Below are 27165 nucleotides of genomic sequence, written 5' to 3' on the forward strand. Positions count from 1 at the left end.
GGGGCTGGTCTTAAACAATTGTGTAACTGAGCTAAAGAGCTATATAAGCATCTAACCACTTGTGCATATTATGTATTCGGAACAGTTAAAAGATTATGCGGTATCTCGTTTTCTTATAGGGGTAGGTTTAGTTAGCCAAATATATGCTGAACAATCCATCTGTTGTAATACAGAGCGGTGATAGTGACATTTGATAACAAAATACCGGTAAAGTGTAACGGTGTCAAGCTACTTCGTTTTGAAAGACTAATGCATCCTCCTTTGAAAAATCGTTATTTTTAATGCGCTATTTATATTTTAAGCGCTAATAATAATAATATTTTTCTGCGCTGTAAACGTTTGTAATGATGGGAGTTGGAACTGATAATAAGACTACGACCTTGTCTAGTAAGTATGCACTGCAGCAGCTTGGAGAGGGAAAAGAGGAGGTGGATCTCGGCAAGATGACACCCGGCAATGCTGAGGCCATGAGGCTGGCAAAAGCTGATCGTCAGATAACGGAACCAAGAGAAACGTGGGGTCGACGTTTGGAGTTCGTGCTCGCCTCTATCGGTTATGCGGTGGGTCTGGGGAACGTGTGGCGCTTCCCGTACCTGTGCTACAGGAGCGGAGGAGGTGAGTGAACGAGACTCCTGCTACTCTTCTCTCATGAATATGTAGCCATTCCGATGTCACCCATACAAAATTTGCCATGGTAAACATAATAGTTTTCATCAAAATATTAATTATGAAGTACAGTTAACAATTGCTACGAGCATTTTGAGTGTCCAGAGATGACAAATTATACTACTGAGAATATAATTATAATTATTATAATAATGAGAATAAATATATAAAATATAATTAAAAGGAAAACATTGTGGCGTTTTATATATATAATATTATTCTGAACAAAGTTTTACTTTGTTGCAAACCAACATAAACCTGCAGGAAGCCATTTTGTTGTCATGTGACAAAAAACATGAGGACGGACCCCTTTATGAATGCCAATTCAATGTAATAAATTAATTTATATATAATCACATAACTCTGACCTTAAATAACGTTAAATAGCGTAAAAAAGCTTAGGACATTTCTTAATAGGCATGATTAAAAAATTATATTTGAAAATAACTTTTTTGAACATAATGATTAAGTTTACATTTAACACTTATGTTGTAATAAATTATGTTGTAATCAACACTTATGTTGTAATTAAAGTCTTTTTTAATATTTTTACTTAAGGCTCTACCACCTTTTTTAGAGTAAAAAAAATCGATAGAAAATTGTATAAAATAATACACGTATTGCGTAAATACAGAGATTTGCACACTACATTTTTATGACCATTCTGTTTATTTGATCTGTATTAAGATTATTTTTGGGAAGCTAATTTTGTGGCTGTTGTGCAACTATAAGATGTAACAGTAGATCCAGGACAGGCGTGTGTGACATTGGATATGTCTTTTATTTTCTCACGCCAGACTGTTTCATCTTTGCGTTGGTTCTGCCAATGTTTTGTTCTTTTGACCCTTTTTCCATTGTTAATCATTGACTTAAATCATATTCATTGACCTAGAACGGTTGTTATTTCCATGAATATTTATCAATCATAAATTTTCCTTTCTGAGTTGGCAACATGCCAAAAATCTTAAAAAGATATCCTAAAGGCATGCAAAAATTATTTGAATTAAATAAAACTTGAATGGTTAAAAAAGACGCAATATATACTGTCCTAAGAATGACAATCAATAAAACTCAATTTCTGTGATATTTAGAATAAACATGTTTTTAGGACAGCTATCACAAAGTTCACTGCAGATAATCCTGCCTCCTGTTGTTTCATGTTTGTATATAACCATATAATTCTTTTAGTGTATTCAGCGCACATCCATATCGTCCAGATGAATGTTTGCTTTCTTTACCCGTGTTTTCATAGGTAGTAAAACCATTCACAACCTCAGATTCTTGATTTTTTTTTTTTATCATCATCTAAAATTAAATTTTTTTAAAAGTTTTATTTAAATCAGAGGGAATACATTTATCGCCTTTTCATCTAGAATGTCAATAAATTATCCTGCCCTCCTGAAAGACACTTCCTCTGTTCATGGTAAATTTGCATTAACATGAATTGCAAGAAAATAGTTTTAACCTCACAGAATGACTCTGTGGAAACAAAAAGGGAAAAATGGGGAAACAGACAAATTAAGGGGTGAAAAATGTAATTACAGGACTATTTGACCATTGTTAATAAACTATTGATCTATTTATCCCTGTCAAATTTATGAAGACAAAAATAAAACATTTGTGACCATTGAAAACAGTGATTAAAGAATATTTAATCATTTGTTTATTCTCATTATTTATTCATTATTTTCATATCTTGCCTCATGTTTTGTTTTCCAATCTTTTACGTGTTCCAGGTGCTTTCTTGATTCCCTACTTCGTCATGTTGTTTCTCTGTGGTATCCCACTGCTGTTCATGGAGTTCACTGTTGGCCAGTACACTCGTCTGGGGCCGGTCCATGCTCTGGCTAAAATATGTCCCCTCTTCAAAGGTGAGTGACACATGTCTCCCAATCACTCACATATTCTACCATCCAAACATAGTACAGCAAATGGGAAGTCTTATTGATTTGTATGTTGTTTGGGACATTCTAGCAATTCAGTCAAACTAATGGCTGACTGTTCAACTCTCAACTGTGTTCAAGTCTGTTGAATTATAATTTGACATCAAATGAGTTTAAGAAATATGTTTTTAGAAATAAATTATATTCCTCGTAAAATCTCTGGACGACTTTGCTTGCTGTGCACCTTGTCGCATTGTTTTCTTTATCAGTGATTTATTTATGTCCAGAGGCTTGTTCCATAAAATAAGTTTACCAAATAAAATATGTTTTTTTTCTGTTAGTTTGACTCATTGTCAGTTGATTTGGTTCCATAGAGCAAATTTAACATAGCTCAAGCTCAGTCACTCTGGCAACTTATGCTGGGAAACTAACCTGTACTAATATACAGTATAAACTAATATATATAAACCTTCAGGTTTTCTTGTTTAATGACTTTTTGAATGTATAGTGGACAAGGATTAATTAAAATATATGAATACATTTCACTTTGATTTTGTTTATGGCAAATGTTTATTTGTTTTGTTCTATGGTTAATAGTAGGATATTAGAACATGCTCCCCTCTCTCTCTCTCTCTCTCTCTCTCTCTCTCTCTCTCTCTCTCTCTCTCTCTCTCTCTCTCAATATATATATATATATATATATATATATATATATATATAAATAATCATTTCAGTTGAATGTAATGTTTTTTCTGGGGTATGTTGCCAGGTCTTTCCCCCAATCCTCCCCATTACATGATTTGGGACACACACTCTCACACATTCACACCTACGGCCAATTTGACATATCCAATACACCTAATCTACATGTGGACTGTGAGGGGGGAACCCACGGTAACGCTGACTCCACATAAAGGACTCCTGGCTCAGCCAGGGCTCAAAACTGTGATCTTCTTGATGTGAGGCGAAAGTGCTACCCTCCAATCCATCAAAGTGCCTCCATCCATGATAAAAGTAATCCACACGGCTCTGGGGGTTTAATAAAGGCCTTCTGAAGTGAAGCGATGTGTTTGTGTAAGAAAAATAGCCATATTTAAAACTTTATAGACTAAAATAACTAGCTTCCGGCAGACGGCCATTCGCATCGATTTACGGCAAAAGAGTAACACTTGACCTGACGCACAACGTAATGACGAACGCGGAAGCGCAGAGGATAGAGCAATACAAAACAACAGTCACGAATTATAAGTCTAAAACGACAATTTTTAAAGAGAAATGTTGGAGAAGCTTGAGTTTGTTGCCCAGCCCTGTTTGTTTGAACCGCGAGAGGCGTCCTACATCCTCATACATACAAGCTACAAGCTAGTTATTATAGTCGATAAAGTTTTAAATATGGATATTTTTCTTACACAAACGCATTGCTTCACTTCAGAAGGCCTTAATTAACCCCCCAGAGCCGTGTGGATTACTTTTTTGATTGATGGATGCACTTTGATGGACTTTAAAAAATATACAGCTATTCACTGCCATTATAAAGCTTGGGAGAGCCAGGACATTTTTTAATATAACTCCGATTGTATTTGTCTGAAAGAAGAATGTCATATACACCTAGGATTATTTGAGGGTGAGTAATTCATGGGCTAATTTTCATTTTAGGGTGAACTATCCCTTTAAGAGTAGTGTGCATATCAAATAATCTTGGCTCATTGAACCAGGGTCAAATTAGTTGGATTGCGTGAACTTAAATTGTCCTTTATGGAACCCCTTTAGCCCGACTGATTTGTTAATTTAAAGGGCCCCTATTATGCTATTTTAAAGTTTCCTAATGTTGTTGTGGACTCTCATACAACATGTTTACATGCATCAAAGGTAAAAAAAACTGTTTAATTTCCTCATAATATACATTTGCACATCATCACATTTTCAATGACTCTCAAACGACTCGTCAAATGAATCTCTCTAAATCCCTCCTTTCCGCGATATACTCTGCTCTGATTGGCCAGACAGCTCAGTCTGTTGTGATTGGCAAACCTTGTACAGCGCGTCAAAAACAAAACCGCCCATTGCCATAACAACGTCAGCTCTGCTTGTCCTGAGGCTTCCTACACCGTAAAATAAACACAGTAACGAACAATGATGTCGATTTTACCATATCAATGTGAGCGCCGCCAATGATGAAACATTGGAAGAACTGTTATTCAACCCGAACCTCCATCGCAAGGACGACTCGAGCAGGACTCAGTGTTTCTCAGTGATACACTACTCAGTTTCAGGTACATTATATGAGATGTTGCAACTGTAATTCCTCACCATCAGCATTAACAAGTGCATGTCCATCAACAAACCGATTATTTTACTTGTACTAATTTATTTACCGAGTATTTTTCTAATATACTGCGGTGGAAACTGTATCAATAACAGTGCATGTATACATTAGCCGAGCTCTAGAGTGAAGTGAATGATCTGATGTAACATAAACGTTGGTAAAACAAATATTTCCTCAAAGTAGTGAGAACGACAGACAATCTGCATTAATAGACACAGTTAGGTAATCGTGGCCCACAAACTGATTAGCAGAAGTATTTCAGTAAGACAGTAATAACGTGAGTTAGCCAGTTAGCAGGAGTCCTACACAATACAAAACTCAAAACTAAGTATTTTGAACACCATCTTTCAAGAGCAAGCGGTTTGCGAATCCTACATTGAACTCCGAGATTTGAGAAGCTGTCGTCAGTGAAATAAAGGGAACACAGCAAAAGTTTAGGATTATACGGCTGTGATATCATGGTAAAGATTAATTTTAACCACTGATTCTTCACATGCTCGTCCTTGGGCAGTGAAAAAAAAAACTGGCTTTACCTTCACATTATAGAGCACAGCGCCGTCTTCTCGACATGATGCTGTCCAGTATCCACAGGAATCAGTTGCTGGTTTGAGGTTCAAGTTTTCCCTGGTGTCTGCGCACGCAGTAAGTGGGCGGGCAATATGCTAATGTTTCGTCTTGACGTCACAACGAAACGGCTAATGACTCGTTTGAAAAACAATTAATTTCATTGACTCAGAGTCGACTCTTACTTTTGAAAGACAATTATATACGGTGCACTTTCAGATTTAAAACTTTGCAGGATGTTTTCATTCACTTAGAGCTATGTTACACACTACATGAAAGATCATTTTCAAAAATCCATTATAGGGGCCCTTTAATTCAAGTCTGGTTTTGGACTGTAATCCCCAATTTCTTAGTGCACTTTATGGAACAGGTCTCTGCTTTGTTTCTATTATTTCTTTTTTACTGTGTCAACAAAGGTAAAGTAAAAGTAGTAAATTGATCTAAAACAGAATAATTCATGACCACATTCGGAACATAGAAACTGGAATAGGCTACAATGCAATGGATTGGTTAGATTAATCTATTGTGATTAAATAACAACAAAGTCATGTTTTATATTGATACAAAAAGAATCATCAGCTTAAGTTAGTTAAGAATTTTAAATAAAAATATCAAAAACACATTAATTGAAATGTTTAAACATTAAATGCATAGCAGCTGGAATAGAACATTATACAATAACTACTAAACAAGATTCATCACCTCTCTTTTCTTTTTGCAAGAAATGCTTCTCTTGCAGCCGGATTCGTTTGCAGTCCCACTTTAAGTGACTTTAACTATTATGTACTAACATTTAGATTAATCATTTGATACAATGCACTTATTGTATACACACACGATTTTACATGGTACTTATTTTTTGAAATACCCATTACATCTGTAATTAATTTATATTTATCTATAATTACAATGTTGAGCCTTCCCTTACCCCTTAACCCACCCTTAAACAGACCCATACCAGCAAACCTGTCCGTAATCTTATCCATAGCCCACCTCAGTAGAAGCACAAGTTTTTTGCATAACAACATGAACAAGTACATCATACTTAACATTTTTTCTGTAAGTACATCGTAGTTAAAGACACCTAATATGTGACCCTTTTTCCTTTACTTGATACGATAGTGGCATTTCAAATTATTAAAAAAGAACAATAATAAAAAATTTTAGAACATTTTAGAACAATAATAATAATAAATAAAAAAAATAATAAGAGAAACCTAGCTTAAAATAATTGTTTATTTAGCTTAAATAATGTTTTTATTTTATTTCATATAAATAATGTTTTTTTATTTATATATATGTATATAGGAACATTCATTGTGGTTGCAACACCAGACTTTTGCAACTTAGGTATTAAAATGTGTTTTGGTCGATCGGATCACAATTTGACAAGGGAGACAAATTCCCGTTTACACCTGGTATTTGACTCTCTTTTGTCCACTTTCAACCACTTCTGTCCTGATTTCTTCGAGGGGAGGGTCTATGGGTGGGTACATGTATGTGTTTTTTCAGATCTTTCAATTTAATAGACAAAATAAGCTTGCACAATTTACATTTGAATTCGCCCGGAGACTACGGAAAAATATGGATGACAGCAGCTTTTCTGCTCTGATAGCCTCAAGACCACGCTGAAAGCTGAGTGTGTGTTAGAAATAGGCCTGTCACGATTATGAAATTTGGCTGACGATTAATTGTCTAAAAAATAATTGCGGTTATGCCGATTAATTGTCAGTTTTAGGGCTTTGACGATTAATTGTCTGTGTTAGGGCTTTGGCGATTATGCTGATTAATTGTCTGTTTTAGGGCTTTGTGCTTCATTCATTAAATAATTGTGATGAATTTAATCCTTTGTAAGTTATCATTTTGCAGTGTAAGATTACAGTTAACACCTTTAAATATTAAATAAATATATTCAATAGCTATGACAATTTGTTTATTAAACTTAGTGAGTGTATAAATCAGCAGCAAAAAGTAATTTTTGAAAACATCTGCACAGTAATTTAAGTGTTAATAAAAACAAATGTGCACAAACCATGATAGTATGATACGCTTCAAAACAGAGCGGAACAAAGCGCGTATGCGCATCGCGGGTGCAGAATGATGTGCTTAATGCAACATGGAGTCACAGTGCGCATTTAAAAGTTCACGGCACAAAGCGAAGAAATGTCGATGGCACAAATCCTAGTGTATATCAGTCCAACAGTTTATTGATCATTTGTTTCTTCACAGTTTTAAACTCCAGTTATTGTGCGTCTGATGCCAATTCATAGTCCTTGTGCTGTGTAGGCACACGGTAGCGAGCGAGTCATTTAGAAACAGCAACTCCAGCAAAATAAAGTCATTTTATGCTAATCCACAGCCCTTTATCTACAGATCAAGCATTATAACGTCAATGTCACATTGGAGAAAGTTTTACCGTGTATCCTGTCGTAACCGGACGACGCGCGTTGTTTGAATGCTGAACGGAATGATTGACAGCTGCAGAGTTTGAATGCTGAACGGAATGATTGACAGCTGCAGACGAGTTTGTGAACTTTAATTTAACAATGTAAATATACTACTGTCCCTCACATTAAGCTATGGAATGGCTTCAGATGACTTTGAATATATTGCTAGAAAACGTAATTAGTGCTTGTCTATTTATTTTGGTTCATGACTCCCCCTTGTGCCGTAGGTCTATAAAAGAGCGCAATAATCGCGGTTGTCTGAAACAATCGCGGTTAGATCAAATAATCGCGATCAGACGGTTATTTAATTATCGCGACAGGCCTAGTTAGAAATCAAAAATGGTGAGAGAACATTGTACTTAGTATGTTCCATCTTCAAACCAAACCAAACCAAACTTCAGCTGAAAAAAGATTAAATCCTGTTAGGCCAGCGCGCTTCCCATAATGTTTACACATTAAGCCAGTAGGCAGAGAGTAGGTGGGCTTTTGCAGCTGTTTTAACACATTCGACAGCATGAGTGTTTACACTACGAATGCAGTTTCGACTACCTCTGGAAGTGGTCAAAAGTGGACAAGCTCATAACTTTTTAGACCCTGTTTACACCTGTATTTAGCGTCGTCCACTTGTGATCTGATTGACCAAAATCAGAATGCACCTTAATACCAGGTGTAATCTCAGGGCCTGAGAGAGATCTACAAACATTTCCCTCAGCCACAAAGATTGGGATCCTCTGAATGATGCATTATCATGCTTACTGTTATTACCTTTTTATAAAAGAACCATGTTGGCAAATGTTTTTCAGTTACAGCTTTAAAACTACTTATATTTATAAAAATGTGTTTAAAGGAAAGGTTTCAAGCATAAAAGGATGTTATAGTATCTTGTTTAGATTTTCTTCTTATTAAACACCATTAAATAGTTTTCTTAGTATGTTCATTTTTGAGGTTTAAGATACCAAAACATAAAATAAAATAATAGGCATATTTATTAGTTGAATGTACTGAAAATATATTAAAACTATGTGTTTTTAAAGTGATACATGTCATAAATTTATCAAATTATTTTAAAATAAAAAATGCACTTGGACACAAAAATATGCTTGTTATGTCAATGACCCATTATCATTTTGCTGGACTATGTTTTGTGAATCAATCAACACATCTCTCTGCATTGACATGGCAGTTCAAGCATGGTTACAGAGTGCAAAGCTTATCTTCTCACCCTTGTGTTTTACTTTCCCTGTAAAAAATATGGACCTGTAACTATGGCACTTCATATCTGATGATCTGGTGATGGCTGATCTCTTGTGTTCGTCCTGTGTTCTGTACCTGAATCAATCGTCCTCATATTTGAACTCTTACTTTTATGAAAACAACAGTATTTCTTCTTATAATGAATATTTGGAAATAAATACATTTAATTGTTTATTTATTTACATGTTTAATTGTTATATATAATAAAATATTACAAATGTATTACAAAATATTACAAATGTTTTTAAAATATCAATGTAATTATATAATTATAATTGTTATATATTATATAAATATAAAATTCTATTTTAATTCAATTAAAATAAAAGTTTTAAAATTTGTATGGAAATGAGGGCAACCTATTTGTGACTAAAGTGAGTGTCAACATCAAGCTCAGCCATCACTGTTCATCATTTGGGTTTCTTTTCTTTCTGTCTTTTTTTAAATTGACTCTTTCACCTGCTAACTAAAGGCTTCTCTCCTCAAAGACAGAGATAGTCTACCCGGTCAAATCTTTTGGGTCCATCCCTTGATATAGGGCTCATTTCAGCCGATTAAGGCTCCTTGCTAGCAGAGGGACTGAAGTAGGTAGTTCTTTCTGTATATTCTTTTGACTGAAATGTACTCTTATGTCACATTCTTTTTGATGTTGCAGACGATCCACCAGAAAAAGTGAGTAAAGTGTAATTCAGTAGCTCTCCTCTATAATAGTTCACCTCCTTTTACATTTGTAATATCTTTCGGGACTTTTATTAATGGGTTCTATCTTGGTATGGTCAGAAAATTAACCTCACTCCTAAGTATCCTTTCTGTCTCTGCTGGAGTAGTCATAGCCTTCAACAGTTGTTGACATCAGGGTTGCATGATTTAACAAGGTTCCTAAGGTGAAAACACCCACACTCAGAACAAAACATTGGAAGGATTTTGTTCTGCACTAAACAGGAAAAAGAGAGTGTGTACAGGCAGGCATTTATGTTCAGTTATACAGCACTAATGTGTTGTCCAAAATACAAAGTTGTGGAACTGGTGCTAGGATTTCTTATGGGACATGAGAGAGGATGAATTCTATGGGTTTGTTTCTACACAAGAAAACAGATGAAAAATATAGTAGATGAGCTTTTCTTAGAAAAAAAGTATCTTTCTGTCTCGACAAAGTTTGGAATAAAGTATGGTAGAAACCAATAGTTACTTTCCATACCTGCAGGCAATAATATTTGTCCAAAAAAAATTCTTACAGAATACTGAATATTTAAGAATTTCCTTTTATCTAGATTAGATTTTAAAGCTTTGCTCATTTACACAATTTAAACTTTGCATTGTGCATTTATAATATTTGGGGCCCAGCTGTTCTCCATAAGATTATAACAATATGGATATAGGGATTTATTTACTCTTTGAAAGATAATACATAGTATTTACATGTCAAGTAGTGTTTTCTCATATTATGTGATGGTATTTTAGGTTCAAACTTGTTCTTAAACAAACTTGTTCTCAATTAGTAGCCTAAGGCATACAAACCTTTCTATAACCTCAAGTTTAACACAACGTTAACAATAATCTTACATGCAGTGGATCTCATTATAGAGTAACTGTTTATTTTGGGTTTGTTGTTCTAAAGTTGAGCATCCAATAATCCTATAATGCACCTCGTCTATATTATTGTTAAGCAGAAGAATCATTTATTCAGGAGAACAAAATGCTCTGGGGGAGTTTACATGACCTCAGAGGGCACCACACAGAATGTGCCAACAACAACAGCATTCCTGTTTTCAATGCTTTCTACTATTCAGGCCTGAAACAACTAATGAACATTCCCATTTAGGTGATGGGAATACACAAAACAATGCCAAGATCCATAGAGAGTGATGATAGCTAATCCTAGGACTTAAAGCTGGCATCAAACATGGTAAAAACTAAAATCAGTGATCTTTGCCTCTTCATCCGCCTACCATGTCCTACCAAGTCATGTTGAATAGACATGTCTATATTGATCCAGAACTGTTCAAACTGTTTGGTTTGGCAAGTAAATCATAAACAGAACACTATGAATAACTAAAATAACATATTTTCCCTTTTTTTAATGGCAAAAGCTTATTTTAAGAACTTGAAATGTCTGGATGGGAATGTTTTTGTTATTATATGACACTTAATTCTCAAACATCTTCCTGATGTCCATTTATAAATCTAATTCTGTTTGACTTTAGGCTTATATGAGATTTCAATCCTGATTACAGTTTGGCAGTAATGAATAAAAACCGCTGTAAGCAAGTCTGTTCTTTATATCAGAATTTCAGTGAGGTGTCAGCACAAAAGAAGTGTATTAAGTTTACCCCTGGCCATTAAATCCCTTTATAAAGAAAAGCATATTGTGTGGTGTGCAAAGAGTTTAGTTTCTCGTTTTTCTCAGATTGCAATTAATACATGAAATCATTGAGAAACAGAAATACTGTTGCGTAAGGCAGTGGTTCTCAGCTTTTGTTGTCGATGTTAAGTGCATCCAATTAACTCTTAACTATGATATTAAGTTGTATCATGTATCAGTCACTTCATGAAAGGCAAATACCTACATGGACAGGTTTCGTGACATCCCCTCATCCAACTTGGCAGCGTTAAAGATTGTTAAAGAAATTGTTTGGCACAATATATTTGGGCATATGCAGAAGTTTGATTTTGAATATGTTTTTTTTTTTAATACGTTTTTGTACAATTTAGGTCACCAATTGATATCCACTGTAGAACCAGTTAAGAATCATTGTAAGCTACAAATAAGTGGTAAAAAGCTAGTTGAAGCTTAAGTTTTCATAAGATCTAGATTATGAGACTACTTGTTCCAACAACACATTTAATACCCTACAATATCAATCCAATCGGAATCACATGTAAGCAGGGTACAAATATTTTTTTAGCTTTTCAGAATTGTGTGTGCCTGAAATCTAAGCTACAGCATAACATTGAACAGCCTTACTGGATTTATTCATGCAATCCTCAATAAAAAACTAGACTTTCTGTTTTAAATCTCTAAGAACCTCTTGCATAAGGTCTCTGGAGCCATAAGAAACCCCTGGTGTCGTGGCCAACCAACAAAATATTCACTAAGAAAGGATAACAAAAGAATCCTGAGAAACTGTTTTTTTTTTTTTTAACGTGTTTAGAAATGTTGTTAGATAAGAGTTCTCTTAATATAACTTGACCTAAAGTAAAATGAAAACAGCTGTCATGAAGATTTGCTTTATCTGTTCTTTTGAAACTTGTATGCCAACCTAGAAATGTACATCTGGAGGTCAACGGTTTTATTCTTTTTTAAACTAAACATTTCAGAGCCTCTGAAGAGCCCTAAGCGCTGTTCCAATATGAGTCTGTTCATCAGTGAAAGACTCGGAAATGGTGTCAGGAAATGGCGGCATTTTCTGGTGTCTCACTGTTTCTTTGTCTGTCCTCAGGTGTGGGGCTCGCCACGGTGGTGATTTCTTACGTGCTCTGCACCTACTACAATGTGCTCATGACCTGGGCTCTCTACTACCTGCTTCATTCGTTCAGCCCCTCATTGCCATGGCAATCCTGCAACAACACGTGGAATGCAGTTGGCAACTGTTCCACTGGTTTTCCTGGCAATGCCACACATCTGCAATCAGCCAGTCAACAATTCTTTGAGTGAGTGACAGATTTAATTTGTTTACTGGGTAAGGCCTGCACAATCGGTCCAACGACAGTTTCCAAGAAGTGGGTGACGGGTTTTCAGCATGTTCTGTCTTTTCTTTTATCTGACTCCATTTTAATGCAACGTCGAATTTAGGTCAGAATGGCAATTTGTTGTTGGTCATTTTTATGATACTTTATCTAGACACTTGATTATTCTATTTAACTCTTTACTTTATATGTTACTCGTTCATTAGGAATCTATGTCGAACAGAGAGCCTCGCGCCGGCCGTTTAACGCAGGTCTCACGATCAAAAACTCGCCAGTCTTGGTCACTTTGTCACACTGTGATTGTCACTAGACAGAGGTAATTGACTATACTGTTTAGAAGGCCGCCTTCATGCTTCCTCTATCTAAAAGTATTTTGTTTAGATCTGTATACACTTGAATTAAAGTAACACTATCTCTAGTCGGAGGTAATGACCACTACTACAGATATAAGCAGACCAACATTACTTCTCTGATAGTAGCTTTGGTTTGGTCATGCCATGGTTTCCCACATACACTTAGCTAGAGTATCATTACATTAAAACAGAGGTAAGGCTCCCTCTATTTAGGTTGGTTGATCAACATTTTGTTGTCCTAAACAGAAATTCCTTTTTTAAGCCTTTAAAGTCTGAGTACACTTGAACTAGTGCCAAGTGTTAGCCAGAGCTCTAAAATCTCAGTTGGTGTGCCCTATGCTACACTCAAAACTGGACTTTAGTCCATTAATAACCTGACACAGATTTGCGGTAACATCAGCCTTCACTTAATCTACTTGAGAAAATAATTGAGTAAGTCAGAATAAATTCAGTTGTAACAATTTAATATTATTCAGGTAAATGTATCATGTCAATTACATCAGCGGTCCCCAACCTTTTTTGCGCCACGGACCGGTTTTATCTCAGACAATATTTTCACGGACCGGCCTTTAAGGTATGGCGGATAAATAATAATAAAAAATAAATAAATAAATAAATAAAAAACTGGGGTATTTTTTAAATATAATAGCCTAATAAACGTGAATCCAATGTGTAGGCTTACTCGCAATTTTATTAGCAGTGTACTCGTAATATCGCGCCTAAAGACAACTGAGAAAGCCTGAACACAAACAAAATGCCCCCCAAAAGAAAAAAATCTCCATGTTTACAGTGCTGATGCGATGTAAGGGTGCGCTGCCAATAAAGCACCTAAAAGCTGTCACAAAGAAACGGCTAAATTAATGATTATGAATATGTAAAATATAGCAGGAGACATTTTAATTGTTTAATAATAAACAAGTGTTTTCTGTGCAAAGATGAAGTTATGCTGACTCGATCTTCGCAGTATGCCTAGTGAACGCGCCAAAGAGAAATGCACATTTCATACGAATTACATATAAGCAGAGAACAGTCAGTTTTCTTTCGTTTTGAATTGTTCTGTTTAAAATTAGACATTTCAAGCTTTCTATGTCTCAGGTCTGTGAGGCAAGTAGGCTACCTTATACGCTGAATTTCGGCTAATTTATGAGATCAGCTCCAGTTCACGCGCCCGCGCCTCCGTGTCGTGATTAAATATTTTCTATTATATTTACTCCTTATTAAATCCAGGCAATTTGGTTGATGAAACATTGATTAAAATTAAGATACAATTAATACAAAACGAAATAAAATTTAAAGACAGGCATTTTGCTTTCTGTTTGAGGTCTCTGTGAAAGTTTTAAATCAGTCTTTTAGAGCTGCTTTCAGAGCGCTCACGTCCGTAAGGGAGAACTGTCCCGTCCGAAACAATTATTATTATTATTATTATTATTTTATTTTATTTTGTGAAATAGGCTACTATTTCTAAATAAATGCGATTTATAGTCCAGTGCGACTTAGGCTGTATTATGTTTTTTCTTCTTCATGACGCATTTTTTGACTGATGCGACTTATACTCCGGAGCGATTTATAGTCCGGAAAATACGTTAAGTTATATATTCTTTCTGTGCGGCCCGGTACCACATGTCCCACGGACCGGTACCGGTCCGCGGCCCGGGGGTTGGGGACCTCTGAATTACATAATCAATTCACAGATAATCAATACAGAACTGTGGAATAAAGAGTAAAAGATATATATACCTGACATTAGGAAAATTACATAATGCTGAGTGTCTGAGGACATTAATATGCTTTAAATACCCAGACTAAGACAAAACATTCCCCAATGTGGGTCATGAACTTAAACAGAAATTTGCATTGACTAGGGTCATAAACCTAGGGAGTTTACACCTTTTGAGGATAGAAAGTCATTTACATGAAAGACCCACCCTCCTCTGTAAGCTAGATATCTGGGTAGCTAGGGGCGAAGGGAGAGAAATGTAAATTAAGTCAGTTCTGAGATGATTGACTGTGTGACTCGGGTGGAGATGCTAATCTTGCAAGAGAGAGTTCAAATGTTAAATTCCAGAAACGTTTTCTCGGGGAGTAGTCGTTTCTTCACTCTGTATAGGGAACGATTCAATCCAATACGCTCTATGCACGAACGCTGTTGACGTATTTCCGGTAGAATCTCAGCCAGCTTCTTTACTTCCGCGTAGCGCGTTCTATAGCGAAGTGTACCAGCGGCTAAACTTTCATAAAATAAATTTTCTCAGAAACGGAGACAACGATTTTAGAAACCGATTCGCTAGTCGGATTTCCCATGATATGAGAGAATACTCATCCTCAAAGTTGTCGATGTAGCTCGAAATATATAATTTAAAGCCCTTTGCTTTCTTACTCTTAGGTGTGACAGCTAACTGCCTCACAATATTGTTAACATCATTCACGTTAACCGCTGGAAGTTCTTGTAAACAGCGAGTGTAATATACCATTATCTCCACCGAATGCAAAAACGCTGAGACAAAACGCGGAAGAAATCATGCATAGAGCCTATTGCAATGTGTTCTGTTTTTTTATTTATTTTTTTCATTTTAGTCATAAGGTCCTAGAAATGACCAGAGGGATTGAGCATGCTGGAGGGATTCGCTGGGAACTCTTTGGCCTCCTAGTCCTGGCCTGGACCATTGTTTATTTCTGTATCTTTAAAGGTGTCAAATCCACTGGAAAGGTCAGAGTTCAGAGCTCACACCATTTCTGAATAGATTCAATGTGTTTTAATTGTCTAAATGAAGGCAAAATAGAATATTTAAGATACTACTTGTTAGTTAGGGGTTTTGCCTTTTTAATAATATAAATAATGTGTTTGTGTGTTTACAATAAGGCTCAGTATGTTAACTGTTAGAGTAACTATATTTGTTCAAGTGAATAAACCTCAATACATTTTTATCTAGTTGATAAAGAAACTGATGGGAATAAAATAAAATATACTTTTTTGTGGTTTTGTCCTTATCACAAATAAAAATCCCTCTGTTGACTGACTCTGTCCATAGGTTGTGTACTTCACCGCCACATTCCCTTATTTCATACTATTTGCATTGCTGATCAATAATGTCCAGTTGCCAGGAGCAAAAGATGGTATCCTCTTCTTCCTCATGCCAAACTGGAGTAAACTGTTGGAAGTCCAGGTGAGATCATTTGAATAAAAATACATGAGTCAAGTGGTGTTAAAAACAAACCTACCAGTCAACATTGCATTATAGCTTGTAGAAGAAACATATAATTACTGTAGTACCACTGATAAACATCAGCATTGTTGTGGGAATTGTGGCTGTTTACCATATGACATGTAAATTGACACTTGGTTAAGTGGTCTGGAGTAGGTTTGAAATAACTTTAACACTGTCAAATCTTTGAAAACACCTACTTTGTATCATGTGTAGGTCACTGAATGAATGGCAGGTTTTATTTTTTATATTTATGTTTCCTATATGTCTGTTTGTGTTGCTTGTATAAATGCTTATATACATTGCCGAACTCAATAATTACACATTATATTGTTTTCTTTTCATAAAAAGGATCTGATTGAGTCTGAATGTGTTTACAAATATGTTGTGATTAAATTTGGATCTAGAATGATTGACTATGCTTTTATGCCCATAAAATAAAGCAAATGTTAAATATGATTACTATGTCTATGAAATGATTTAAAAAAATATGGACAAAAAGACAAAACCCTGCGCTTGTGTGTCTTTGTTAATCTTACGTTGTAGGTGTGGGTCAATGCTGCTGCTCAGGTCTTTAACTCCATTGGCATCTCCTTTGGTTCTATGATATCTATGGCCAGTTACAACAAGTACAACAACAACATCCTTAAGTAAGCAATATGGCAATAAAGTGTTAAAAATACAAGTAAGGTGTATGGGGTGGCTTTGTCCCAGCAGCTGATTATACATTTAAAAACATATGTTTACATTTAAATAAAATAAATGCATCTAAGTGAACGTAAAACTAAATAAAAATAAACAAATCTGAAGGTTTGGAAAAACCTTGCTTTTTAATTGCTTTTAAGTTTATTGCACTAATCAGAGCTAAAGGGTCTGTTATCTTCAATAAATGCTTGATTCTCCTCATCACGATTACCTTTTATTTTACAGGGACACATTTATCGTCTCTCTGGCAAATTCAGCCACTAGTATCGTAGCAGGCTTTGTTATTTTCTCTGCCATCGGGTACATGGCTCACATTCACAACCTACCTGTAGATGATATTGCCACAGATGGTAAGTTGTTTTTTGTTTTTTATCAGTTTCTGCAGCTGTAGAATTAGTCCTCACATGTCCTTGTGTTTTTCAAGGTTTGTTCACAAGCAGTAAAAACATTGAATCGCACAAACTGAAAATACCACATTTCCTGTTATCTTTTATTGCTGTCTTCATCCAGCCGTGAATCAAAGCTCAGTTTCAGGGACCAGGATCACACAGACAGGGGTGGAGCTACAGGTGCCTAGGCCCATCCAGATTGACAGCTTGCCCACCCTGTCAGATCCAGGGAATTTTTTTTTTTATTCAATATTTCAAGTTATTCAATATTATAGTTATTAATTAAATATAAATGAATTACATTTAATTATTTGAATTACATTAGAAATCCTAATCTTAATAAGAATATGCTAATTCGTCTCTTCAGTTCCATTCTTCGCGCCAACTAGCAGAGCCCTTTTTATGTTATTACAAAAATGGCTAAACGGCTATCTATGACACATAACCAAGTATTTGAAGGTTGAGCATGTGAGCTAATTGGCTACTGATACAGCAGGAACCAATCAGCTGTGCCCTATAGAGAATTATGTGATTGCACGCAGGTTGAGTTAAAGGAGAACTCCGGTCAATTTTAACATTGAGCTCATTTTTTTGTACATTTGGAGTGCTGTCAATACAGAGAACAACGACAAAAATCGGTGTTGCCTACACCGAGTTATTCTATTTTTAAAATTTGCACCCTGTTGACTTCAATGGGGCAAGTACTAAACCTGCTTTTAGCCTCTTAACATCCTTGATGTGTCATTACAAGTGCACAGGTCATGTGAGTGATTCCTTCTGAGTGAACACGAGTGAGTCTGACTGCAGTAGATGTGAAAGAAATGTATAAAAATGATGTTATTTAAGCCAGCGCAAATACCTTTGTTTACATCCTGTTTTTCGGTTGAAGTCCAAAGTAGTCGATTGCAGAGTTCACACGCATAGGTTTAATACCTATGATCACGCGCGTGAACTCGGCAATCGACTACTTTGGACTTCAACCGAAAAACAGGATGTAAACAAAGGTATTTGCGCTGGCTTAAATAACATCATTTTTATACATTTCTTTCACATCTACTGCAGTCAGATTCACTCGTGTTCACTCTGAAGGAATCACTCACATGACCTGTGCACTTGTAATGACACATCAAGGATGTTAAGAGGCTAAAAGCAGGTTTAGTACTTGCCCCATTGAAGTCAACAGGGTGCAAATTTTAAAAATAGAATAACTCGGTGTAGGCAACACCGATTTTTGTCGTTGTTCTCTGTATTGACAGCACTCCAAATGTACAAAAAAATGAGCTCAATGTTAAAATTGACCGGAGTTCTCCTTTAAGGACCTATTAGCCTGCGTTATCTAGAGTTTAATGACAGAACTATGTATTTTGTTTCTTTCTGGTTATTGACATCCTAAAACTTTCTATATCCACCACTGCACACAGGATCTGTTATTCTTCTTATGTGATCTTTGCTGTTGTGCTGTTGTGATGGGTGTGAAATCTAATGCACTGTACATGAGTAGAGCAATCACATTTACAACCAAGTCCTAATGAATCTACACAGAACAGGACACTGGCAATGTGAATACTGCTGTAAGATATTAATGTGGGCATTGATATAAATATGCGCTGCTTTTGTGCGTGAAACAGGCCTAAGGAAGTCAATATCAACACTTTGCAAGCTAAGGAAATGAGAATTCTGTGGGGAAATTCCAGCTTCAGAAGTTGAAATGAAGTGGGATGATAAATGACAAGTTTAAGAGAGGATAAGTGTGAGAGGAGGTGAAGGGTGGATGGGATTATGCCAGAGAAAGAGAATAAAAGAGACAGAATCAGGAAGAAATGAGCAAAGTGTGCAGAGTAGATCAGTGTAATTGCAAAACAATGATAAAAGAATGTCTTTGAGTTTTGAGCTGCCCTCAGGAGAACTTCACAGCAGTTTGCAATATCATAATATTTGTGTTTATATTACATTACTGTTTACTATAAATGTCATTCAAGTCCATCAATTTATTAAAGCAGAGATGCTGCCACCCAATGAAACCTGGGTAACTGTTCGGCAGTGTTATACTTCAGGAAAAAATTATTAGTTTGCACAGTTTGATATCCTATTTTGCAGTTTTTGTAATATTTGTTTTGTTTTATTTTGGTAGTTTTGTATTTTGTAGTGTTTTCTCATATACATTTTTTGAGGAGGCACTTCCTCCTTTGCGTCCTCAGAGGAAACACCACTGCCTCAACTACGCTCACCTTATCAACACGATTTCACCCAACAGTCTTCATCATTTCTGAGCAATGCCATTATAGTTGTGCTGTGCATTTCTTAATCAAAATAAATGATTTAATGTCTTTGTAACTTTTATTCTTTCACTCTTTGTTTAATCTTTGAAAGACCAGCAACTCATCAACTGCACATAATGTAAAAACGGAACATAATGTAATAAGTATTACATTATCATTTTAAGAAAATGTTCATAATGTAATCATTTTCTCAAAACGTAATAGAATTTTGAGCTCATAATGTTATAACAATTTGTACATAATGAGAAATTTATAATATTATGAACTCACCAAAAACATGTCATATTTTCATAATTGTAATAGCTTTTAAAACATAAAAAAATATTAGTATTCCCTTACAGTACATTTTAAAATATCTAAATCCAGTCTTAAACCACCAGCTAAATGCAGATTAATATTCATGCAATTATTATCATTATTTTTTACATCACAAAACCAAACAGTTTTAGCAGGGGTGTGTGAACTTTTTATAACCACTGTACATGATTGTTAGTTGTACTGTATTATTGGAGCTATATGATGTACATCATATATCCTCTGATGTACATTCAGGCTTTGTTTTGCTGTAACTTATATTAAAGTGAATAGCCTAAATGTTTGCTTTAGTTGCACTCTGTGCTGCCTTTGGCTGAAGCAGATAACATGTTTTATCACACGTACACACACCTTATTGCTATATTGATACTGTGGGGTTTTCTTCATAACATTTTTACACAGTATTGGTATTTAACACTGTTTGTCATTTAACAGTATGTATACCACATGTATACAAGAAGTAGAAGTAGTACTAGTACTTGTCTGGTGGATTTTGTTGGTAGGTTAAGACTGGATTTAGATGTTTTAAATGTACTGTAAAGGAATACAAATGCTGTATGTTTAATAAAAATATAATAATAATAATAATTGCATGAATATTGTATGAATATCTGTTGCATTTCCTAGGTAGTTTAAGACTGGATTTAGATTTAAAAAAATGTACCTTAAGGGAATACTAATATTTTTTACGTTTTAGAAGCTATTCCAATTATGAGTGAGTTTATAATGTAATAAATTTCTCATAATGTAAAACTTGCTATTACATTATGAGCTTAAGATTTTAATTATGTTTGAAAAAACTATTACATTATGAACATTTTATTACAATTAAAATGTAATACTTCTTACATTATGTGCAGCTGCACAGCCTTTTCCAAGCCAGTTTCTCCAGCTCTTTTTCCATTCTATTTAGTCTCCTTCTCTTCCTTCCTGCAATATCTTATTTTTGTGTTTGAGTACTGTAGGAACCTAGAATCTGCTTTTTTTCTTTGTTTTTTTTTTCAATTTTTGCACTGAATGTTGGAGAAAAAAAAGGGTAAACGGTGTTAAGCGGAGCTGAGAGTACTAAACATTAAAAGTACTGTGTGACAGATCTGGTTCTTCTTGATAGCCAAGACCATTGTTGTTAATGTTTACGTTGGCATAACAACTAGTCAACTAGTGTCATCTTTCTCCTGATCAGTGTGATATTTGTGTGTATGTGTTTTTCTGCAGGGCCTGGTCTGGTGTTTGTGGTATATCCTGAGGTGTTCTCCACCATGCCGATCTCTCAGCTCTGGGCTCCTCTGTTTTTCATCATGTTACTTTGCCTTGGACTGGACAGTCAGGTAGAAGAGAAGAGCTCTCATAGTACAAGCATGCACAAACTAGCTCTATTCTAAACCCTAGAAAGCTGCCTTTCTGTCTGATACCTACATACAGTAGACAGCTGCCTTCTAAGAAGCCATTCGCACAGGACACACTCTTGTTTTTCAATTGTTTTCTCTGTAGACATGCACTAAACTTGACTTTTGCAATGGATCTCACTGCTTTTTCAGTATCTTATACTTAAATACATATGTAAATATTTGTATAATCTGCAATTTTTTGCATTCATCATGTCCAACATATTGGATACATTTTGTCACTGTGCATTCTGCAATTATCTTCCTTACAAAGTATAAACATGGTGCGGCCTTGGTAAAGTTTGGTAGGCCACAGATGTCAAATTTGCTCATTTTTATGTTCTTTCATAAAGGTTTCTCAATGTTTGTTGAGCAATAAATTCAGTGAATCTCATGGAGTAAAAAAGGATTATATTTAATTTATCATCTGCCTTTATTGCTATGTTTGTACAGCCAAAAATCATAATTCACAGGACTAAGATCACACAGGATTCTTATTTTCTCTTTGAACTGTGGAAAGCTGTTTCCTCACACAACTGTGTCAATGTCAACACCTTGCAAGCAAGATGAGAAATTTGAGTGCAGTTGCAAAATCTATACCCATGTGTTTAGATGAAGCAGGATAATAAATGAAAAGGTCTCATTCTTTTGAATGGAAAGGTGATCAGAAGCTCACCAGGTTTCGGAACAGAGCTATATGCGTGGGTTTGTGCAATTTGTACATTCACATGTGAACATTTTGGACTATTGTTTGTGTGAATGTACATGTGTGTATCTGTGCAGTTTGCCATGGTGGAAGTGGCTGTAACTTTCATCATGGATGGCTTTGGCAAGAAAGCTTTGCAAGTTTTTAAGAGGAAGGAGCTGATTGTTCTGGCAGTGTGCAGCGTTGGCTTTCTGCTGGGGATTCCTCACATTTCCAGGGTAAATAGGCTCTAGTTTCACTTTACAAACAAATATTGTATTCTTTCTTTTTTGATTTTGTCATTCTTGGATCATTTGGATTTTATACAACTATTCCTGACCTAAACATAATTTTAGTTTCAGAAGAAAGATTTGATTTAGAGATATATCTCAGGATTTTTCAGTATATTTTCAAGTACTATATTCAATATATATATATATTTTTATTAAAATTCAAAAAGTCAAATACAGTACATCTAAGTTTAAATAAAGCCATGTGAAAATGAACAGAACAAAAGTGTTTGGAGGGAATGATATTACATTTTTAACAATGTTAACAATACAAATAAAAAAAGGCAATATCTACATATATTTTTACTAAAACATTGTGAAAAATGCTGTGTGTGGACTTCAAGCATTCGAGTAGTGAAGCAAATGTATAAAAAAAAATGAATTAAAAAATGAATTAATTAAAATGGACAACTGAAGTTTACATTTGGCAGACGCTTCCAAAAGCAACTTACATTGCATGGTACACATTTACATTCTCATCAATTCTTGCTTTCCCTGGGAATCGAACCCATGACCTTGGTGTTGCAAGCGCCAACACTCTATTGTTTGAGCTACAGGAAGTTTAGACACCATATAAATATACATCCTAATGCTCTCATACTTAAAAGTTAACTGGGCAAATAAAAATCCAACCTGCAAAATCATTTAAAATATATCCTATGTATATATATATATATGTAGTACTTGTTTTGATTATGGACATGAAACCTAACCCTCATTTCAAAACTAATGAAATAATATTGTGTGTGTGCAGAGTGGGATATATGTGTTTCAGCTGATGGATCACTACACAGCTGTGGTGTCTCTTATGTTTCTGGCCTTCTTCGAGGTGCTCGCCGTCACTCTCATATTTGGTGAATGTCACTTCCTTCAGTGTTTGTACTTCAGACTATAAAAAACTCAGATGAGATGTGTCCATTGTACAGAGATTTGACAGTTCATGCTTTTTTTTTTGCTTTCCATGCTAATCTCACTTTTTTCTTGCTCTCTTCCACATCTCATTCTCTCACACACATGCAGGAGTGAGACGGCTCAGTTTAATGGTGGAGAAAATGCTGGGAAAGAAACCAAACCTCTTCTTCCGTGTCTGCTGGCAGTACCTTTCACCCATGCTTGTTCTGGTGAGGAAACAAACATCAGGATTCTCTATATTTGATAACTGACAACTATATCGATCTACGTTCCAGAGTAAAAAGCTTCAAAGTGCAGATAGTTTTAAAATAGTACACTTTTTCCCAACAAGATCTTTTAGTAGCAGTGAAGTGAAATAAAAAATCTGACAAAACTCATATTTTGTCATCCTTTTACAGGGAATCCGGGCATCCTAAATGCCCTTACCTTGCCACATTAAAAAGACATTAAAAAAAAATCTTTAAAATCTTAAATGGCATTGAAAAAAGGTTGTGCATTTGTTGATAGTAATAGATATTTATAAAGTGGAGCCCGGTTTGTGTCTGTTGAATTGCAGATCTGAGAGGTTGAGTGAGGTATAATGCTTTGCTTTGAATTAAAAGGATAGTTCACTCAAAAATAAAAATTGTGTCAGTATTTACTCATCCTCAGGGTGCTCTAAAAAGTTTTGTTGTTCTGTTGAAGTTAAGTCAAGTCATCTTTATTTATATAGCGCTTTATACAATAGAAATGTTTTAAAGCACCTTTCAGTGATAAACAGGAAAATTATGATTCAGTGATGCAAACAGAATTTAGTTCTTCTGTAAAGCAACTCTAAACTGAAAATAGTGTCATTGTTTAGCTGAGGTCAGTTCAGTGTTTATTCAGTTTCGTTAAATAACTGTGTTAAGATCATCAAATATGAAATGAGTTCAATTCAGTTATAAAGCAGCTCTGTAGAAAACAGTGATATCGTCGTCCAGCTCTGTTCAGTTCTCATTCCAATAGTTTCAGTACAGTCAAATCAATAATATTGCAGAATATTAAGTGTCCCCAACTAAGCAAGCCAAAAGGTGACAGTGGCAAGAAACCCAAACTCTTCTCAGGAGGCAGACAAAAAAACCTTGGGAGAATCAGGCTCAGGTCTGGTTTAATTCTAGGCTGCATCATAAGTCAGACTGTGGATTGTAGATTAATCATTTAAAATACTTCATCCAGGTCCTCCTGCTAGAATATCGGGATACATTATGACAGCATTTGGTAGGAAGGAGTCAAAGCTGGCCATAGGGTCTGTGCAGAGGACTTGTCTGGTTCTCACGGTCTCCACTGAGGATCTGTGCCGATTGGCTGTCGTATCGACGAGGTCTTCACGGGGGATCTGTCTCTAGGGTCTTATCATGACCACCTGTTGTGGTCATCCAGATGCAGATCCACCATCTGATCTGGATACGGACCGAATTCGGCTGACTAATGGTGACCTCGGGATAAGGATGAATCTAATACAAGCGTAGATGCCATTTTACTGAAGATGTAACTAGTACATTGGATGTTATGGGAAGTGTTCCCGGTTCCGGTTGACCTAATTCATGCAGCTTTATTGATTTATAGAGATGTGTGTATGCTAGGTTAAAAAGATGGATTTTAATACAGATTTATAGATAAATAGGAAAAGGATCTACCGCCCGCAATCGATTTTGATATTCAATGTATTATCAGCTGACCAGAATTTTGAGACTGCAATAAACGTGAAAGAATATAATGCAATAGGAGCTCGCTCAAGTACTGAGGAGCTTAACCATGTAGAGATTTGTAATTAGATATTTTGACGAATGTTGGTAACCAAACAGTTGCTGGTCCCCATTGACTTCCATAGAATTATAAAAAAAATACTTGAGGGTAAGAAAATGACGAAGAATTTTTTTTTTTTTGGGGGTGAACTATCCCTTTAATAATAATGACCTCTCTCTGGTCTCTCTCTCTGCAGGGTATTCTGATCTCCAGTATTTTTCAGTATACTCCAGCTCGATACGGTAAGTCCTACACATACCCGCTCTGGGCAGAGGTGGTCGGCTGGTTCATCTCTCTCGCCTCCATCATCTGGATTCCACTCGGGGCTCTACATGAGCTTTGGACCACCAAAGGGTCTCTGCTGCAGGTATGTACAGTGCACAAACACTAACCCTAATATCAATATTTGTTGTGTTTCTCCATGTCAAAATGAACCCAGTGCCTTTCTCCATCTCTGTTGCAGAGGTTGAAAAAGTCCATAACTCCAGCTATAGATCTGGAGTTTGTTTCAGAGAAACCATCTTCCGAGTCCATTGCGATGTTTACTGCTCCTTAGACACGTTCGTGTGTGTGTTCTTAATATGTTTACTCATAAGAAGTGCAAAGTAGTTCTGCTTAAACTATAAAAAATAGCATTTCATGTTTTTACTCGTATTTATATTCCGTTTATTGCATTTGAAATTAATGCTGTAAAGTACAAACATCACGATACTCCCAGATTTACAAAATGGCATTACTATTCATGACAATCTGTTTTTTTTATTATTATTAATTACTTTTTTACATGTTTATTTGATTATTTGAAAGCTTTGTAATGTAAAAGAAAAAGAAAACTTAATGTCAGACATTAGACATTTTATGCATATGTTTCTTCAAGTAAAGAAATGTAAAATATATAACATTGTTCTGACAGAGAAATGACACGATTTTGGTTGGTTTTCTCTGTGATTTAAGCTTTAAAATGATTAAGCATCAACCTTTTAAGCCTTGTTGAATTATGTATTTATAGACTGATTTAAAGGACTGACAAAACCTTGAAATTGTTTAGAATGTTAGGGACAACATATTTGATTTTACACAACAACATAATTTCAAAATTCAAAAACTGCACTAGCAAACACCTGCACAAAATGTTTTCATGAAACTCCTAAATTTCTTAAGAATTTAAGTTCTTAAATGTCAACATCACTTTATTATGTGTACAACAACATTCACTCTCATAGGCTTTAGCTTTCAGAAGACTTTGTGTTAACTGAGGACTAAGGTTACGTAAATTGAACACCACATTTACAGCTGCTTGTGACGCATGCAGGTTTTGCCCTCTACTTTGTAACTTGAACTGTGGCACATATTCTATAGCATATATAGATGGCTGAGTAGCAAAAAACCTTTGCCCACGTTTACAGAAAAATGAGGAAGGTTGCAAGTTGATGTGTGCCCTTTTTAATAAGCACTTTCTGATGTCACCTGTAAGGCCTATCTCTGATATAGATTGAAAAAAAATCATGTTTACTGTTTTTTTATTTTAGTAGTCACTGTTTTATCAAAAAGTGAGCCAAAGTTTAAATCAAAATGTCCATGACACTAAAATTAGAGGAACATATATTTAGAAATAACATGTTATATTTTAAATTTGCAATGTTCCAACTAGTAATTGATAAATCAGAGATAATAGTGTCCACTGAAGGACTGACAAGGAAATGCAATGCAATACTGTTATTATATAATTAGTAATCAGTAATAATTAGTAATAATCTGTGAAAAATGTGTCTTCACTTGTACCAAACCTTAGCACTGCTGTTATTTTTTTTTTTTTTTACTTATGTATATCATTGGTCATATTATGTCATCTTGTTTGTGTTATCTCTGAATGAATAGTGATAACCACAGAAGGATAACCATTCATATTCAAACAGTTGTTCTCTTTTTTGTTGTCATAGACTGTCTATAAAAACCCTTTTTTATATATTTAAAATGTCACTTTTATGTCATGACTGGCAGTTTTATATGCAAGTGATCTTATCAAAATAAAATGCACTGCTTTTTCCGTTTCAG

The 27165-nt window shown here is 35.3% G+C and overlaps 1 protein-coding gene across 1 annotated transcript; it reads left to right on the forward strand.

Annotated features, from left to right (window-relative positions):
• LOC307159635 (sodium- and chloride-dependent GABA transporter ine) lies at positions 1–27165 on the forward strand. Its single transcript, XM_079873107.1, has 13 exons — positions 1–615; positions 2403–2537; positions 12581–12791; positions 15755–15887; positions 16210–16344; positions 16930–17033; positions 17314–17438; positions 21287–21399; positions 22240–22380; positions 23186–23285; positions 23452–23552; positions 25307–25477; positions 25574–27165. Exons 1-13 carry the CDS (start codon positions 345–347, stop codon positions 25664–25666), a joined length of 1833 nt encoding a protein of 610 aa, XP_079729233.1. The 5' UTR covers positions 1–344; the 3' UTR covers positions 25667–27165.

Source organism: Squalius cephalus (genome assembly GCF_949319135.1).
Source record: "Squalius cephalus genome assembly, chromosome: 5".
Lineage (NCBI taxonomy): Eukaryota > Metazoa > Chordata > Actinopteri > Cypriniformes > Leuciscidae > Squalius > Squalius cephalus.

What these genes read in the sequence shown, in the direction of transcription:
- LOC307159635 (XM_079873107.1), top strand. Translation starts at nt 345, where the DNA reads ATGATGGGAGTTGGAACTGATAATAAGACTACGACCTTGTCTAGTAAG. An exon ending in TACAACAACAACATCCTTAA is followed by an intron (nt 17,034 to 17,313) that starts GTAAGCAATATG and finishes TTTATTTTACAG; the next exon opens with GGACACATTTATCGTCTCTC. An exon ending in AGATGATATTGCCACAGATG is followed by an intron (nt 17,439 to 21,286) that starts GTAAGTTGTTTT and finishes GTTTTTCTGCAG; the next exon opens with GGCCTGGTCTGGTGTTTGTG.